This window comes from Nanorana parkeri, unplaced genomic scaffold (assembly GCF_000935625.1).
Source record: "Nanorana parkeri isolate BGI_ZX_2015 unplaced genomic scaffold, ASM93562v1 scaffold207, whole genome shotgun sequence".
In the NCBI taxonomy this organism is placed as follows: Eukaryota; Metazoa; Chordata; class Amphibia; order Anura; family Dicroglossidae; genus Nanorana; species Nanorana parkeri.
In genome coordinates this window covers 1,357,622-1,376,354 of record NW_017306475.1, presented here as the reverse complement: position 1 = coordinate 1,376,354, position 18,733 = coordinate 1,357,622, and the positions used below count along the sequence as shown (strand labels likewise).

General features: G+C 44.3%; 1 protein-coding gene across 5 annotated transcripts in view; it reads right to left on the bottom strand.

The window, feature by feature from the left end:
• The window catches only part of TPM4 (tropomyosin 4), an 81,824-nt gene that overhangs the window by 37,433 nt on the left and 25,658 nt on the right, over positions 1–18,733 (bottom strand). The window contains exon 1 of one of the 5 annotated variants that reach the window (XM_018555674.1): positions 5,861–6,316. The exons of 2 other annotated variants lie outside the window; for them this stretch is intronic. In XM_018555674.1, coding sequence (XP_018411176.1) covers positions 5,861–5,992 — 132 coding nt within the window. In that variant the 5' untranslated portion in view covers positions 5,993–6,316. Of the gene's footprint in view, positions 1–5,860; positions 6,317–18,733 lie in introns of those variants that run through there. 2 more of the 5 variants (XM_018555673.1, XM_018555672.1) reach the window with 2 other exon arrangements.

Here is an 18,733-nt window from a genome sequence, read left to right as displayed (position 1 = left end):
GTACTTGCGATCATCCCAAGCCCCCCCCCCCCCCCCCCGGTGCTAACTATGACTTTTGATTGCAAAGCCCATCTAGGAAACATTTCCTGTGTATGAGACGGGCTGAGCCCTGGTAAATGGCAGGCAGTTTGCAATGCTAAATGCTGGATAACCACAGAGTTGGCAGAAGTCATGGTGCTATGTATTTATCAAGGTACATGTGTTATATGGTTGTTTACTATTTGTTTATGATTTCTAGGGTGAACTTCCATTTCTTGATTTGTCACATCCATTGTTGGGTTAGAATTTAGGTCTGTGTGACTGCTAGGGAGATTCCTCTCATTTCCTGTCTGTTCACCAGGACAGGAAATGAGAGGGATCTTCCCAGGCAAGACAAATAAATAATAGCTTGGCATGGGGTCTATTTCTTCCCGTTCCTACCCAAACAAAGTTTTGCCCATTGTTCCACTATAAATTGCACCCATATGTTATGTAAAAAATAAATGTTGTTAAGGAAGATAGTAGGTGATGGTAACATTATAGATAATGGTTTTGTTTTTGGAAAGTATCTTTTAACAGTTAACCTTCTGATGTCACACATCTATTGAACTATCCTGATGTGTTGACAGCAGACACTTCTGATGCCTATGTGTACATACAGGAAGCTTCAACAGGATCTGGGAGCCCCCTGGTCTTTCATGCAGCTTCTTGGATATCAGCTTCCACCACATCGTACAATGCAATGTAAAAGGACCTATTGAAAGCTACCGCACCACAATGTGGGATGTGGTCACTGTTCAGAAAGTCACCAGAACCCAGAAGCTCCCCTGAACCCACCAAAATCTACCAGTACTAGTATCACCAGGGAGCATGGAGCTGGCTTCCCGGCCAATCAGGAAGCTGGGTGGCGAGTCATTACCCACTCCAGGCTTCCTGATTGGCCGGGAAGCCAGCTCCATGCTCCCTGGTCACTTGTGAACCCCTTCCCGACCGATGACGGGATTGTTCCGTCCCGGTCTTTCAGTTCCTCAATGACCAGTGACAGAATAATCCCGTCATGCGGTACAATGAGTGCTGTCTGTGCATGGACCAGCCCTCTGAGTTAATGCTGTTGATGGGTCCCTCAGGGTCCAAGGCAGACCCTCCGCAGCAGCTTAGGTGGTCACAGCACTATGATCACTGTGATTGCTGATGCTGTGATCACTGTGCTGACAGCCGCTGAGCCGGCATTCAGCTCACTGTTTGTAATACACAGCCGGCTGTAATACACAGCCGGCTGTGTATTACAAAGTGATACAAAATATCTCTAAGGAGAATACAGTATCTCCTCAGAATACTTAGTATCAAAAGACCCTGTAAATAATTTTAAAAATTAGCCCCTTAGTGCCCCCTTGTTAAATCGATTGTAAAAACAGTTTCATGTTTTTAATTTTAAGAAAAGGAAAAAAAAAAGTTTTAAACAAAACAAGTCAACAGGGAACAGTGACAGTCACGGCTCTCTGCAAGGACAGGATCAAGAAGTGAGTGAGCGACGGTATGTGTTCGCTCACTTCCCGATCTATTGAGTCGACCTGTGACAGTTTAATTGTCACAGGTCGGCTAGAACTATGAGGATGAGTGAAAATCACTCACCTCATAGTTCTCCTTTAACGGACGGACGGCAGACTCACATGAGCGGGTTGCCGTAACTAGACGGCTTTTTTTTTCTGCGCGCGCACGGGCAGAAGAAAAAACCCGTCAGTTGTACACAGCCATTACAGGCTGTTTCACAAACAAGCGATCAGCGGCTCCATAGTCTGCAAATCGCTTGTATGTGCTGTCTGGCTGCGCCGCTCCCCCTCCTCGAGTGCAGGAGCAAGATGGGAGGGAGATCAGCATTTTCCTCCTTGCTGATCTCCCTCCGTACTTTTAATGCGGACGTGATGTGTATTACATCACTTCCGCATTCACCTGTCAGTCATCTGGCTGCTATAGCCAGAGAGAAGTAGATGAAGCAGATCTCTGCTTCATCAGCTTCTTTTGGGGTTCCCACGTGACATTAGGGGTCTTAGAGACCCCCAATGTCTCCATAAAGAGGACCTGTCAGTGTGCCTTTGCTATTATATAGGGGGATTGTTATCCCCCTATGTGATAGCAATAACATTAAGTGTAAAAAAAAAGTAAAAAAAATATTTAAAAAGTCACATATAAAAAAAAGTTAAAAAAACAAAAACAAAATGTTTTAAGTCCCCCACGTTTACGCACATATAAAAACGTAAATATGCGTCAGAGAGTGAAAACGACAATTGCGCTACACGTTACATATTGCCGCGAATGTCGGTGAGAGAGCAATAATTTTAGGGCCATCAATCACTGATAACACTAAACTGATGAGTGGTACAAGCTTTTCAGCGTCGCCTATGGCCAATTTGGCTACGGTGCCATTCACTTCAATGGTCCGCAACGCCCCCTCATGCCCCACTAAAAAGTGAGCCGGCCGCAATGCGAGGCAGTGCGTTCTGGCCAGAATGCACTGCAACTTTTGAGGTTTTGCGGGCGAGCGCAATTTTAAGGCTTGACATGTTTGGTGTCTTTTTACCCGATGTAATCCAGGTGTGAGCGGGCATCATTGAAGATAATGGGATTCGTTATGTTGAGTGCTCTCGTGTCAGTAAACATGCACCAAAACGCTCAGCGATAAGAGGCATCATTGAAAATAATCAGATTCGTTATGTTGAGTGCTCTTATGTCAGTAAGCACGTACCAAAATGCTCAGGTGCGAGTGGGCACAATTGAAGCTAATGGAATTCTTTATGTTAAGTGCTATCACACCTCAGACGACAACACTCAGGTGTGAATGGGGGCCTCGTCTTTCATTGAGACACAGTGCAAAATCATGAAGATGACCTTTCTTATTCTACTAGATAAAAAGAAGGGCGTCCAGTGACATGATACATAAAAGCGGCCGGAGTAATAAAGTGACTTTCCTGTGGATGCAGTCTGCTGAAACGGTTCCATCGGGGGTGTGGTATTCTCACAATGTGGAACACATTTCATACATCCTGTTTCCAAGTTAATAACCAACTGACTGGGAATGTTCGGAGCAAAGTTTGTCAGGAAATGAGTGTGGACGTGTACGGAGTAATCTGTAACACAGTATATAGCCATTAGGAGTGTTTACTACCAAGTATACACAACCAACAAACACAAAATGCTCACACTGCATTCCCTAAACTAAAGGAAGGCAACCTCAGCCCTCCAGCTGTTGTGGAACTACAAGCTCCATGGAAGCATTGCAAGACTCTGACAGCCGGTTGTCAAGAGACTTGCACAGCCTCATGGGACTTGTAGTTCCACAACAGCTGCAAGGTTGGAGCTGCTCACCCCTGGATTACATTTTAGGTTTGTCATAATATTACATAGTTTTGATAACTCTATAGCAGATTGTAAAGAGATAGTAAAATCAGATTGTAACATGTGTGGAGAGCGTTATTCAATAAACTGTGTAAGGCTGAGTTCACGGACGGCAGACATTACCACCCTCTGAAAAGCAATCCGCGGTGGATCGATTTCCAGAGCTGAGTAACCCATAGCAACCAACAAACATTCCGTATCAGACATGAGTGGAGATGGGAACTTTCTATTGGGAAATCCTCCAACTGCAACCCAACAATACATTTTAGAGACTAAAGCTGGCCATATACTAGTACAAGGATGGACAACTCCAGCCCTCCAGATGTTGTGGAACAAGTCCCATGAGGCACTGCAAGATTCTCACAGCCACGACTCCCAGAGGAAGAGGCATTATGGGATCTGTAGTTAAAGCACAGCTGGAGGGCCAGAGTTGCCCACCCCTGTACTAGTAGATTATTTTTCCTTCAACGCCATCCTGTCACGCTGAACAATATGAATGGATCATCCTCCTGCTGGGCTGTTGTATTCTGACAGTTGGGTCTGCTGCTTTACCAGTTGCAGTGCGTTCTGGCCCGATTCTGGCTAGAGCGCACTGCCTCGCATTGCAGCCGGCTCACTTTTTAGTGGGGCAGGAGGGGGGCTTGGCGGGCCATTAAAGTGAATGGCATGGTAGCCACGCCCTCCGGCCGCAATGCGATTGCCCGCACGGGAGCGCAAGGCACATTGTGCCTGCGGTCCGGTGTGATCACAATGCTGCAAGCACTATTTTGATCGCACTGGACCGGACCGGAGGCACAATGGGCCTTGCGATCCCGTGCGGGCGATAGCATTGCGCCCGGAGGGCGTGGCTACGGTGCCATTCACTTCAATGGTCCGCAACGCCCCCTCATGCCCCACTAAAAAGTGAGCCGGCCTCAATGCGGGGCAGTGCGTTCTGGCCAGAATGCACTGCAACTGGTGTTAACGGGCCTTAAAGAACTCCAGGAAATGTGTTTCTTAACCCCTGCAGTGAGGCTACCCCTGCACTGCAAGGGTTAAGTGCTGGTTGTTGTCTAGGTGCTAAACTCACCCAAAGCCCTTAGCCGGCCAGCTGTCACGGCGCTCTCTTCAGCCTGTCTCCCCCTCCCTGCAGCATTGGAATCTTCCTCAGTGTCCTCACTCTATGCACTGTGTATAGACATGATGATATACAGGAACTTAGACCACTGCAGAGGAGGGGAGAGACACTGGAAGGCGGCTCTGAGCGTCGGGTGAGTATATCTTTTTTTTTAACCTAAACATAAATGAGCACTTAACCCATGCAGTGCTGGGGTAGCTCACTGCAAAGGTTAATACAAAGTTTCCTGGAGTTCTCCTTTAAGAATACATGAACAATGGCTGCAGCTAACTGGCTGAAGTCACTGCTCGGCGGACAATTTTCCGCCCGGCTCCTTCTACAAAAATCAAGCTGCTTTTGGTTCCTCATCCTCTCTGTATGTGTTGTGACCGATCTCAGGTGTTGTGACCGATTTTGTGTTAGCCAATGGAAAGCTAGTTACTAGAAGGAGGAGACGGTTGCTAAGCACGACAAACGTGTTAGGTGCGTTTTTCAGAAGATCCCACTGAAGTCTATGGGGCCAATTAAAGCTCAAGTCATTTTTGGAGCTACAAGCGGCACACCACTCAGGTATAAACAGGAACTACTGAAAATAGTGGGATTCTCCTGGATGAGTGTTGACGCACTTCGGGAAACACTCGACAGCACTCCGGTGAGCAGACTGTAAAGAAAAAAAAATAGGATTCTTCTTGTTGAGTGTTGACGCATTTCAGGGGAAACACACCACAATGCTTAAGTGTGAACAAGCACCAATGAAAATAAAGGGATTCTTCAGGTTGAGCATTGACGTGACAAAGCGCTGAGGTGTGAACAGGGCTCAAAGATGCAAATTACAGTTATTACGGAAAGTGAAAAAACCAAAAGGAAAACGCCTCCCATTCTAAACACACACGTTCCATACTATCAAAGACATTATGGTACCCAAATGATGCTCTATTAAGAGGTGAACACTGAACCCGGGCAGCCCAATAAGTGAACACTGTGATTAAAGGACCACCACAATACATTGTTCATCAATCTCTACTTTACCAAAAACAAAATGTCTAAACAATCCATTCCGTCTGCATCCAATGTGTATCTTTCACATTGCACAGTCAATGGCAGAGCTAAAGAAGATTGTACAATCAGATTGTATAGTGTATGGTCACCTTTCAGTAGATTGTATGGTCACCTTTCAGTAGATTGTACAGTGCATTTCCACCTTTTCAGTATAGTGTACAGGACACAGATAAGAAGGACACGGATACAGCATCGTATAGAGGAGAGGGAGGAGGGCACAGATCGCCAGTACAGAGAGATCAGTGGGAAGGGAGAAGCAGTGAGCAGCGCTCAGTAATAGGAGAGAGCGGACAGGAAACAAAGGCCGTATAGTTTAGAGTAGCTGCGCCTCACTTTCTCACGCATCTCCCGTTCTGTGTCCAGCTCCCTCTGCAATGTCTGCGCGTTGTCTTCAGCATCGTCTGCCTGTTGCTGCAGAGCCTGGATCTTCCTCTTCACGGCTTCCAATGAGTTCAGTCCTGCCATTGTGTCCAGCTACAAGCGCTCCGATCTCCGCCAATCAAGCTTCCAAGTTTCCTTTGCACTGATGCCCTGGGATGTCACCGTAATTACCGAATAGAAGGACGATTGTTAATATTGCACTTAGATGTCAGTGATTTGACCAGAGTGAGGATCAGTGCAGCCTGCTGGGAGAAGAGCCAGCCAGGGGTAAAGCGCTTATTAATGGACGTTCAAAGGGAATTTGGAAGCGGATGGCAAACCTGAGGGAGCTGCCTGCAGAAGAAGTCTGCTCAATGAGTAGTAGGACGGAATTCTTGGGTGAGGTCATGGCACAAGGGGGCGGGGGGGGGGCGGGGCATAGCCGTGACGTCAGCCGGGCGCTGGGCGGATCCCCTCTTAAAAATATGCAGGCTTTTTCGACTTATTTGGGAAAGAAATTGTGGATGTTTCCTGCCCCTTTGTGAGTGACTAAGGCCTCTCCTGGAACAAGGCAGCTCCCAAGGCTTGCCTCTCTTCCTGCTGCTGCTGCTACTACTTTATAGAGCTGGGGAAAGGACTCGGGATGATGCCAATGAAATCATCATGATGATGCAAGACTTAATGGATTCTTTGTTTCTGACCATGAAATACAGCAGTGGTCACATCGTATATTTTATAACAAAAAAAGTTTTTATACAGCAATACACTTAAAAAGAAAAAGTCCCTTATTACATCCAGGAGTGCTGAGCAGAGCCCACCTTTATATCCAATAGTAGCAATTAGAGCCCCCGTCGTAAGATCCAGGGGTGCCCAGCAGAATGCCCCCTTACATCCAGGGGTTCCCAGCAGAGTGCCCCCTTATATCCAGAGGTTCCCAGCAGAGTGCCACATTACATCCAAGAGTGCCAAGCAGAATCCCCCCTTACATCCAAGAGTGCCCAGCAGAGTCCCCCCTACATCCAAGAGTGCCCAGCAGAGTCACCCCCTTACATCCAAGAGTGCCCAGCAGAGTCACCCCCTTACATCCAAGAGTGCCCAGCAGTGTCTTCCCTTACATCCAGGATTGCCTAGCAGAGTGCCCCCCTTACATCCAGGGGTGCCCAGCAGAGTCTCCCCTTACATCCAGGATTGCCCAGCAGAGTCCCCCTTACATCCAGGAGTTCCCAGCGGAGTCTCCCCTTACATCCAGGATTGCCCAGCAGAGTCCACCCTTACATCCAGGGGTGCCCAGCACATCCAGGGGTGCCCAGTGATTTTACTTCCATGGAAGTGCCAACGCTCCCCCACTATGTCTGAATGGATGTGTTGGCCTTGCCACTATATCGGCTGACTTATGAGCTCAGAGACAAGCCGGAAAAGTTTGAGGACTAAAGGAACCCTTGAACAAGAGCCAATTATATTCTTCCTACTTTGACCTCTGATGACACCTAGCACGTCAGCTCCATTCTCTCCGTCAGAGCCGTAGCTAGCTCCTTTTGCACCCGAGGCAAGAACATATAATTGTGCCCCCCCCCCCCCAACAGGCGCATGTGCGGCGTCATGTGACGTCATGCTCCAGGATGGCGGCATGCATGTGCAGAACACTCCGGTGGCCGAATCTGAAATAGCATAAACATTTGTTTAATTTGATGAATAATGAAAACGTTTCCTGGTTTCCGTTGGGGGGGGGGGGGGGGTTATTTTTAATTTATTTTTTTGTACTGTTGGAGGGCTTTGGGGAAATATCCCGTAAATTTCCCTTTTTAAATAGAAAAATAAATTAAGGACACAGAGGTGTGATCTAGGACAACATAGATGTACTGGAAAGTGAGCTGAATTGGAGAATTTTTCTAAATCATCTATGTTGTCCTAGATTGTTCACTTCTCCTGCCTTCTCCAAACTCTTCACCCTTTTGTGAATAACCCCCTGAGTCTTCAATCTCTTTTTCTGCGGCCCCTGTTCTAAATGAATGAAAAGCACTCAGTACAGAGGCTTCCCATTCATTCACAAACTGGTGATAGTAAAATATTTACTATCATCCAGTTATGAATGGGTAGAAGCCTCTGTGCTACTACCTATTGAAAAATTCATGAATGAACAAGAAGTGATGTACAGCACTTCCTGTTCATTCATAACTGGGGACACATAGTACATCCTGAAGTGACAGTGCTCCCTCCTCCGCCCCCTCTGCCAGCTGCACTGCTCCATTTCTCCTCTGATCCCCGCTGCCTCTGCCATACAGGTGGGGGAGAACAGTGGGGATCCGAGGAGACGCTGCAGGCTGTGCCGCCCCTCTTCTCCCTGCCGCAGTCAAGCTGTGTTGGCTGCCTGGCCCCCCGGTTGCCATGGCACCCTGTGCTTGCCATTGAAACAGGGGCGAGGGGGTGCTTTACCCGCCCCGCTCTTGCTACAGCCCTGCTCTCTATGCTCCTTCGATACCTCTCTCCTTGTGCCTCCTTCGATTTCCCTAATTTTCACTATGGTAGAAAACAAATCACCGATAGAGAAAATCAAACAAACATTTCCAAAACTACCGTTTCCAAACAGAATTCTAACCATGTATGGCCAGCTTAATTCATGCAAGAGCACCCAGCTATATAGATAATATCAGCAGAACAATGGAGTGTGTTAATATGTCTCCGACTGTCATTTGAGCATTCACTCACAGACTTTTGTAAATGCCAGCATGACAGTCTTTTGTTACATGTGAGCAGTCATTGTCAGGTTCTTGTAGCATGTGAATTGTAACAGTAGATTTGCAGGAAGGGTCAGCTATCCTGCTACTGAAAACATTTTCGAAGAAAGAAACATTATTCACTACCTGCTCTGACTTTTCTATACCGACTTAAGACTGGCTACGCTGTTAAATCATGCCTATTTATAGCTGAACTCCGCTCAAACAGCTAAATCCACAGATGAAATCCATACATGAGCGGTAAATGCATTTCTGTCCATCCAGTCCTGAAATTTACACAGCTCTGCCACTAATCTCAGTATTGCCTGTCAAGGAAAGCGACCCGATCCTTCTCTGCTACAGTTTAATTTTCTCTTCGGGTCCGAATTGGAAATAGCATACAAATTTGTTTCGTTTGACAAAACTAATGAAAATGTTTTTGGTTTTCGTTCATTTTGTCCGAAACAAATTGTTATAATTTGCATGTGTCTTATAGCAAGCACCCTGAACTCTAAATGTTGTCAATTAAAATGCATTTTATTCAAAGTGTTTTCTCATCAATGACAATCAATTACTGTATGTTCAAATCAATTAAAATGTATCTTTATTAAAGGAGAACTATGAGGTGAGTGCTTTTCACTCACCTCATAGTTCTAGCCGACCTGTGACAATGAGACTGTCACAGGTCGGCTCAGTAGATCGGGAGGTGAGCGAACACATACCGGGTTCGCTCACCTCTCGATCCTGTCACGGCTCTCTGGAGTGACAGGGGGAGGGGCTGGATTCCCCTGTCCCCGCTCCGATCTGCCAGCGCTGACTGGCGGAACGGACGGGGGAGGGGTGGGTACAGCTGGCTCTGCCTCTAGATAGGCAGAGCCAGCTGTCACTCACGCAGCTGGGCGAATCCCGTCGTCTAAGTCGGGATCCGCTCCGGCGTCTCAGTATACCGCAAGCTGAAGCTCACGGTATACTGAGCTTAGGGTAACGGGAGGACGCTAGTTTGTGTCCTCCCGTTACCCTAAGGAGAACTATGGGGAAAAACACTGACCCCATAGTTCTCCTTTAAAGGAATTTTCTCATCAATGACAATCAATAATGTTTCCATTCCATACATTCATAAGCGAAGCTCTTTTGGAATTTGGAAATGGCATTCATGCCTGCCGTCATTGTGCTTTCTGCAGGTATCTGACAAGTTACCTTTCTTGATAAACAAGCAATTTACATTCATTTATTAACAATGATCAATCATCAAAGTAGGGAGGGAAACTACACCTTGACCTCAATTCTAAACATGTTTCATTTTTCCAACTCCTAAGACAATAGAGAATTTGACAAGAAGGTTGTTTTCTAATGAGAGATATATCATATGATGGGTACAAATGACAAGAGATGAGCTGCATGGGACTGCTGGTCATAACTAGGGGTTCTGGGAATGTCTGGAGCAAATGATCTGGGTGACGGGATCATAGTGGAAATCCCAGGATCCATGACTGATCTTGGTGACAGGAGCATAGTGGAAATCCCAGGAGATCTTGGTGGCAGGAGCATAGTGGAAATCCCAGGAGATCTTGGTGACAGGAGCGTAGTGGAAATCCCAGGAGATCTTGTTGACAGGAGTATGGTGGCAATCCATGGATCCATGAATGATCTTGATGACAGGAGCATAGTGGAAAAGCATGGGTGCATGAATGATCTTGGTGATAGGAGCATAGTGGAAATCCATGAATGATCTTGGTAATAAAAGCATAGTGTAAATCCACGGCTCCATGAATGATCTTGCTGACAGAGGCATAGTGGAAATCCATGGATCCATGAATGATCTTGGTGACGAGCATATTAGAAATCCATGGATCCCTGAATGATCTTGGTGATAAGAGCATAGTGGAAATCCATGGATCCATGAATGATCTTTGTGATAGGAGCATGAGGGCAATCCATGGATCCATGAATGATCTTGGTGACAGGAGCACAGTGGCAATCCATGCATCCATGAATGATCTTGGTGACAGGAGCATAGTGGAAATCCATGGATCCATGAATGATCTTGGTTACAGGAGCACAGTGGCAATCCATGCATCCATGAATGATCTTGGTGACAGGAGCATAGTGGAAATCCATGGATCCATGAATGATCTTGGTGATAGGAGCATAGTGGCAATCCATGGATCCATGAATGATCTTAGTGATAGGAGCATAGTGGAAATCCATGGATCCATGAATGATCTTGGTGATAGAAGCATAAGGGCAAACCATGCATCCATGAAATATCTTAGTGACATGAGCATGGTGGCAATCCATGGATCCATGAATGATCTTGGGGACAGGAGCATAGTGGAAATCCATGGATCCATGAATGATCTTGGTGATAGGAGCATAGTGGCAATCCATGGATCCATGAAATATCTTAGTGACATGAGCATGGTGGCAATCCATGGATCCATGAATGATCTTGATGACAGGAGCATACTGGAAATCCATAAATGATCTTGGTGATAGCAGCATAGTGGAAATCCATTGATAGACAAATGATCTTGGTGATAGGAGCATCATAGAAATCCATGGATTCCTGAATGATCTTGGTGACAGGAGCATAATAGAAATCCATGGATTCCTGAATGATCTTGGTGACAGGAGCATAGTGGCAATCCATGCATCCATGAATGATCTTGGTGACAGGAGCATAGTAGAAATCCATGGATCCATAAATGATCTTGATGATAGGAGCATAGTGGCAATCCATGGATCCATGAATGATCTTGGTGATAGGAGCATAGTGGAAATCCTTGGATCCACAAACGATTTTGGTGATAGGAGCATAAGGGCAAACCATGCATTCATGAAATATCTTAGTAACATGAGCATGGTGGAACTCCAGGCAGAAAAACTTTCATTTAAATATATTCTTCAATAGCTAAATTATCCACTTTCAAAACATCCACCTTTGAAAACCCAGATATTATCATACAAAAAGTAGCTGTGACATTACGACTGTGCTGCACCTAGTCTGTACAGAAAGCAGAGTTGTAGGAGGGGCCATCAGGCTACACCATCTACAAGCTGCCTGTAGAAAACTATAGAAGGAGGCAGAGACAAGACAAGTCACTCGGCACAAGGAGAGAGAGCAGCAGGGACCGGTCTTAGCTCCTGCACAGAGGAAAAGCTTCAAGCTGGATTACTGCACAGATCTGGTAATACACAAAACACACTATGATTTAAGAAGAATTCATGTATTTAGCGTTCAGCTTTAATATCATGCTACAAGGTTAAACTAGAGTGGAATTTTTCAGTCTCAATGTCACCCGGATAAATATCCTCAATGATCAGTCACTGAATCATACAATATTAGACAAGGGATGTCATCAGTTCAGAGTTCTTTAGTGAGAATTGTCTTCATCAGCCCTTGTACTTTACATCAGTGGTGGGCAACTGCGGCCCTCCAGCTGTGCTTTAAATACAAATCTCAGCATGCCTCTGCCTCTGGGAGTCATGCCTGTGACTGTCAATGGCTCATGGGACTTGTGCCCACCGCTGCTTTACATTGACCAACCGAGATAAACCCTAAAGATGTATAAATGGAAAAACAAAATTTCTGTTTTTCTTCAGGATGATTATTAGTTTATTCGGAAAGGCCAAGTGTGATTAGCCCTGTAAGGGAGGTAGGTGACATTCCTGTTAAGTGTGTTGTCTGCAATACTGTGAAAATGTCTGTAGAAAAATCTTATGCTCCTGGCAGTTCATTTATAGCCAAACTTTCTGGCTGTGACTGCATGCTTTTCTAGTCACCAACAAATTTTCCCCATCTGCAACAGAACAGTACATGAAGCGCTGTCTCACGCTCTGGCCAACACTTCCTGTTTACACATTCTGTAATTGGATTGAATAAATATAGCGTATATATATTAACTTTCTAGTATATGTGATCCAGCTGTTAAATGAAAGAGATCTCAACGTTTATATATATATATATATATATATACACACACACACACACTGCTGCCTCTCTTCTCTCCTACTTTTTCCTTTAAAAGCTACAGATCATTATCACAGAAGAACTGTGCAATAATCTAGAAAGCAGACAGTCGTCAATAAGTATGGGACATCATTTATTTTCTACTTTCTGAGAATGATCCAAATTGTAAAAGCATTTCCAAGCCCAAAAGCAAAACAATTTAAAAAAATGTGTAATGTAAATGTAGTTTACTATTTCTTAAAGCATATTTCCAGGGGAAAAAAACGCTTTTCCAGTTGGGCTACAGGTGTTAAATCTTGTTAATGTCCAAGGCAGCGTTTCTCAACCTTTTTTCAGTCACAGCATCCTTTAAAAGTATGTAAAACCTCAGGGCACCCCAGTGTAAAATGTAAAAAATTTAATTATTGCGTGATCGCTCCAAAATCCATACCAGACCCATATCCATAATAAGGGGCCAGGTATGGTTTTTAAGGGGGAACCCCAAGCAAAAAAAAAATGGGTTCACATTCTGCTTTACATTAGAGTCCCCCCTTTCACATCAGAGTTCCCCCCAGAGCCGACCTTCTTATTAGGAGCCCCTGTCACACTAGGAGCCCCTCTTCTTATTAGCATCTCCCTTTCACCTCAGAAGCGCTCTTCTCATTGGAGGCATGACGACAAGAACATTTTGAGGCACCCCTGAGCAGGCCAGAAGGCACCCTTATTGAGAAAGGCTAGTTTAGGGAAGCTGTGTAAAAGCACTTTTACTTACCTGATCCCTGCTCCTGCAGGCTTAGAAACCAGCACCTGCAGCCTCCTCATTATTTTGGCAGTCAGAAGCCCACTGATGTCTTCATGTACAATGCAGGGCTATGGTGAGGGATGGGATAATTTACGAGCTGGAGTGTAGGGAAGATGAGGAAAGCACCAACTGCTGGGGGAGCAGGGATCAGGTAAGAAAAAGTATTTTACACAGCTCCCTTAGACATTACCAAGCAGTTAACCCTTGCAGTAGAAGAGGTTTTTTCTGGAGATAGGCTTTAAATGTGGTGGCTGCATTTGTTTTTCTTAGGCTGTTTTGCTTTACTTTCACCTGGTAATCCAGCGAGTAACTCTGTTATATTTCAACTTCCTTTGTCATTTTTTATTCATTCCGTTTTTATTTGTTAGTCAAGTCCATCTAAATCCGCTAGTGCATCTAACACTTCACTTTCCAGAGGGTGATAATGCTGCTGTCCAAGGGGGCTCCGTTGCTCCTCCATAGAGTGTAGCCACCCTAGGACAGGAAGTGTGTAAAGGTACCCATACACTGTGCGATTTACGTTCGGAAATGTACACAAACGGCCTTTCGAACAGAAATCGAACAGTGGATGGTCCATCACTGATTTTCGTTTATTATATTGTGATCAAAATTTTTCGATCTATCAGGTTGGAAATTCTTTTTCTGTCAAAAATTGGCTGGTTAGTATGGCTAACAAACCATTTTGGAAATCGACATTTGACTATGCATGATGGAGAAGTCTAGGTATAATCGAGGGTTCATGCCAGAAACTAAAAATTTTAAAGGAAAATCGTGCAGTGTATGGCCACCTTTACCGGCTAGATCAGCAGGTGCAAATAAATAAAGAATTCCTTTATTAACCCCGAAACCCCCCCCCCAAAAAAAAAAAAACCTGCCGTCAACATTTAAAAATTGGTAAATTTTTTTTTTGGGGCTTTTAAAGCAAAATCATCATCATTGCCTGAATGAGGACTCATTTACTTTTATATGGTGCATTGCATTAAGGCAGCCTATTCAAACCTAATGGGCTACCAATGCACCGTAACATGCTCAAAAAACCCCCCCCCAAAAAAAAAAAAAAAACCTGCCGGAAACATTTAAGAATTGGTAAACTGCAATATAATCCATTTTTGTTTTTTGGGCTTAGATACGTTCTGATTTAGCCAACACAGTCTGTGGCTTAGGACAACATGCTTGCAAGGGGTAGCACATAACCACCCAGGCATCTTATTGTTGAAATCAATAGCACAATAGTCACATGGATACCAAAAGCTTCAAACCTCCTGTCTGCTAGTTGTGTTGCCTTTGCATAGTTTGATCATTTTTCAGGGGGGTCAAAGGGTCAATGAGTATAATGCCAGTTTACTCAATATGGGTCCATACACCTAGTACTAGAACTGCTGCTGAGGCTACTCTTCTGGTAGCCAGTTCTAGGTATACAAATGGTATACACTCCCAAAACTTCACTTAGCTGTCTGTATCTAACTCCTCCAACAATGCAATGAAAAAAACCTTCAACTCCTAGGCAAATGAGGAAAAGCAGGGTCTGCTGCGTTCAAGATGCCTGTCAATCAGCTGTTTCCTGAAAAATTAGCTCTGCGGTTGTTGGAGTGCTCAAAGATGTTTAGACTATTTCTGGGAGATATATAGCTCTGACCTTTTATGTTCGCTTAGAGCAAGTTTCCCAGGCTAGGGCTGTGTCTAAAGATACTAAGCAGTTCAACGTACTATAGCAACTTCACAGCTGATTTGACTTGCACAGAAAAATCGTATAATTTCCCACTAGCCTACACTCTAATGCTGGAATAACATTTAAATTAATTTTGCATTATAATACTGATGTCACTACTCCCCTTTCTGTAGTTCACTAACCAACCTATTTATATAGCCCTGGCATATTAAGCAACATTTTACACTGCAGCATGCTTTTCAGTCCCTGTAAACATGGCAATTCAATGACCCAGAGATGCAACCCAAGAGTGATAACCAAATCGCTGTTCTGACAGGCACATTCCCTTCCCTTTAACCATACAGCTACTCTACGATGGCCACGAGAGAAATGCCTATAGCAATGTGCCATACCCGTGCAAAGCCAAAATGTTTTTAGGCTTTTTGAAATGATGATCAAAATCAGTTACAATGGATGCTGCTCCTTGGTGTTGAAAAGTTTTAGGTTCCTGCAGAATTAGCTGGTCCCCTAAGCACTGGCCCTGATATCCTGTTTTAGAGTGGCTCTTTTCCTTTGCAGCGTCCAATGGAGCCACAATTGTGTGTGCGAGTAAGCTTTGTGTGTCTCCACAACATGATGACTGTATGTGTTTTGTCAAAAATGTAAAGAAATACTTTGCTGGGCAACATATCTTTGTTTGATCTAGACACATTATTGAAAAAAAGTTTACTACTACTTCATATTTAACTGGTATCACTGTTTTCTTGCAGGACTGGAGGGTCAGACAGTAAGGTGACAACCCCCTGAACCCTTCATGCTTAACTGCAGTGGAAACTACACCTAACCTTGTTCCAATGCCTATCTCCTTTTTCGCTGCTCATGTTTATATCTATTTTTACTCAGGTAAGATAGGCTGCCAGCTCCCTGGATATGATCCTGCGGTACTTTTGGAGCCTATCACGAATTTACATCTTTCTCAATGAGATATCACTTCCTTTATTATCTTTTAGATTGTAAGCCCTCAGGGGCAGGGCCCTCCTTACCATCTTGTCTTGAATTGTATTGTAACTGTAATGTCTTCCTTATATTGTAAAGCGCTGCGCAAACTGTTGGCGCTATATAAATACTATGTAATAATAATAATCAGTTATCACTCATAATTTACTTTAAGATTTTCAAGTAACAGTGGATACTGAGGGGCTGGATCATCCATGCACATCTCTCACCACAAACATTCCCAGCTGCATTACAGAAGCTCAGTGGCTGAGTCACACTACTACTGCATTCTTTGTAAAGTACCAAAAAAAGGGGGAGGGTAATTAACCCAATCTGTAGCCTATTATATTACTATATTATGTTCTACATTAGCTATTTAGCTTTAATGTCACTTGTCATTACAACTGTTTGTACAAAAGGTAAAATGTGTTTATTTTTAAGAAATCACAATATAATTATATAATGGTATATATTTAACATATTACATAGTATAGAGATTTATTATGCTAATTCCATCTTCAGCTTGAGTCATTTAGTTACTGAGAAAGGTCTCTTCTTAATGGTTTCAAGATTGCCAGACTTCGTATTTTCCACACTGGAAGACAAAACTGCTTGTTTGCATAACTGGCATTCTTTACATTCTCCAGCTTCTACAGGGATGTAGCAGTTCATATACACCCCGCCGTGCACAATGCTGCTGATATTTAAGCTGGGATGCCATATGTAAGCAATCAGGCACAGTAAACTCTGCCTCTGGCCAAACAAAATGGTTCAGAAAACATTGCTAAGGACCATCACTGTACACAGAAGCCCTGATATTTAACAGTTGAGGTTTGCTCCCAAGGTTCATCATGAAGGTGGCCCAGGATCAAGCAAGATGTGCATGTTTTTCTTTTGGGAAAATAATCTTTCGGATACTAGTGGATAAAGTCAGTACCAAGACCTAGGACTTTCTGCTTTGTTGTATGCTGTGGAAAGTGGTATTAGCATAGCATGCAGACTGCAGTGCCCTTAAAGGAGAACTATGGGGTCAGTGTTTTTCCCCATAGTTCTCCTTAGGGTAACGGGAGGACACAAACTAGCGTCCTCCCGTTACCCTAAGCTCAGTATACCGCGAGCTACAGCTTGCGGTATACTGAGACGCCGCAGCCGGAGTGGATCCCGACGTAGATGACGGGATCTGCCCAGCTGCGTGAGTGACAGCTGGCTCTGCCTATCTAGAGGCAGAGCCAGCTGTACCCGCCCCCTCCCCCGTCCGTTCCGCCAGTCAGCGCTGGCAGATCGGAGCGGGGAGAGGGGAATCCAGCCCCTCCCCCTGTCACGGCAGAGAGCCGTGACAGGATCGAGAGGTGAGCGAATGGTATGTGTTCGCTCACCTCCCGATCTACTGAGCCTCTGACAGTCTCATTGTCACAGGTCGGCTAGAACTATGAGGTGAGTGGAAATCACTCATCTGATAGTTCTCCTTTAATCTAAAGTCCTTTGAGTAAGAGCTTCAAACTCTTATATATGTTGGTTATACATAGCAAGTTTAATAATACAATATTTACTCTAGAAAGAGGGTCAGATGTTTTGTACATTGCGCTGTATCTATAGAGGAATTAGGGTGTTCCCCATCAGGACAGGTCTACAAAACACTTTACCCTGTCCTAGGGTTGCCACCTTTTCTTCAAGTGAAACCTGAACACACTTGTGTGGACATTCTGTTGGGAGAATGAGTCGTGGCTTACGCATATGTAAATAGCGCCACCCATTCATATGTAAATATCACAGTTGAGACTATTTTCAGTTGGGGGCCAGTAGCCCCTATTTTAATTTTGGTTGCCCCTATCTGCCTGACATCTTGTGTCTGGGTTTATGCCATGATTCAAAACCTGGACTGTCAGGGTGAATCCTGGACAGGTAGCAACCCTACCCTCTCTTCTTCTCCATAACATGGGGAAAAGGGGGGGTTTTGTAGTCCACAGAGACAGCTGAAAACAATATAACTAATATGAGTGCAGAATGGGCAGAGAGCACAGGAAGTTATCAGCTCACAGGATTTCTGGCAGAATCAAAAGGTATTTTTGTGCACTTACCAAACACATATAACAGAACTTAATTTTTTTTTTAACAGACCAAAAGAAGCTATTAAGAGGAGTTTATTGGTAGGGTTTACATAGAGTATAAAGGGCGGACAATTCAATCATATGTTAACTACTTACTTTGCTGACACAATTTGGAAGGTTGACAGGTCAGCCAAACAGTTGAATCGTGTATACCAAACTGATTGCGGCATAACACACACACATGGGTATGTGTTGGTAGGGCCAATGCGTTGTGTTGTTACAACCCTTTACACTGTTTACTTTTACTCTATTAAAATGTCACAAAATGACATTTCGTTTACCTCAACTGCTCAACTCTATACTATGCTATGTGGTGCCCTGACATGTGATGATGTGCATTGGATACGTTACATTTTTGTGTTATTTACACCACCGCACATGTATGGTGTAAACCGGGCACATAGAAATCAATTGTTTTCTATGTGCCCTTGTGTAGAGCACGTGTTAAGCATTCTCGAGGTTCTTTTAGCCTACCTCACCATAACCAGGTTATATCTTCTCATTTGGTCCCAAAGCCCTGCTCCATTATTTCCAAGCACTGCATTTTTTATGGCCAACAAATGCTCTACTGTGCTATGTATGGTCTAAACAGTACTTGATCAGCACCTACCCTGTGAAATTTTATATAT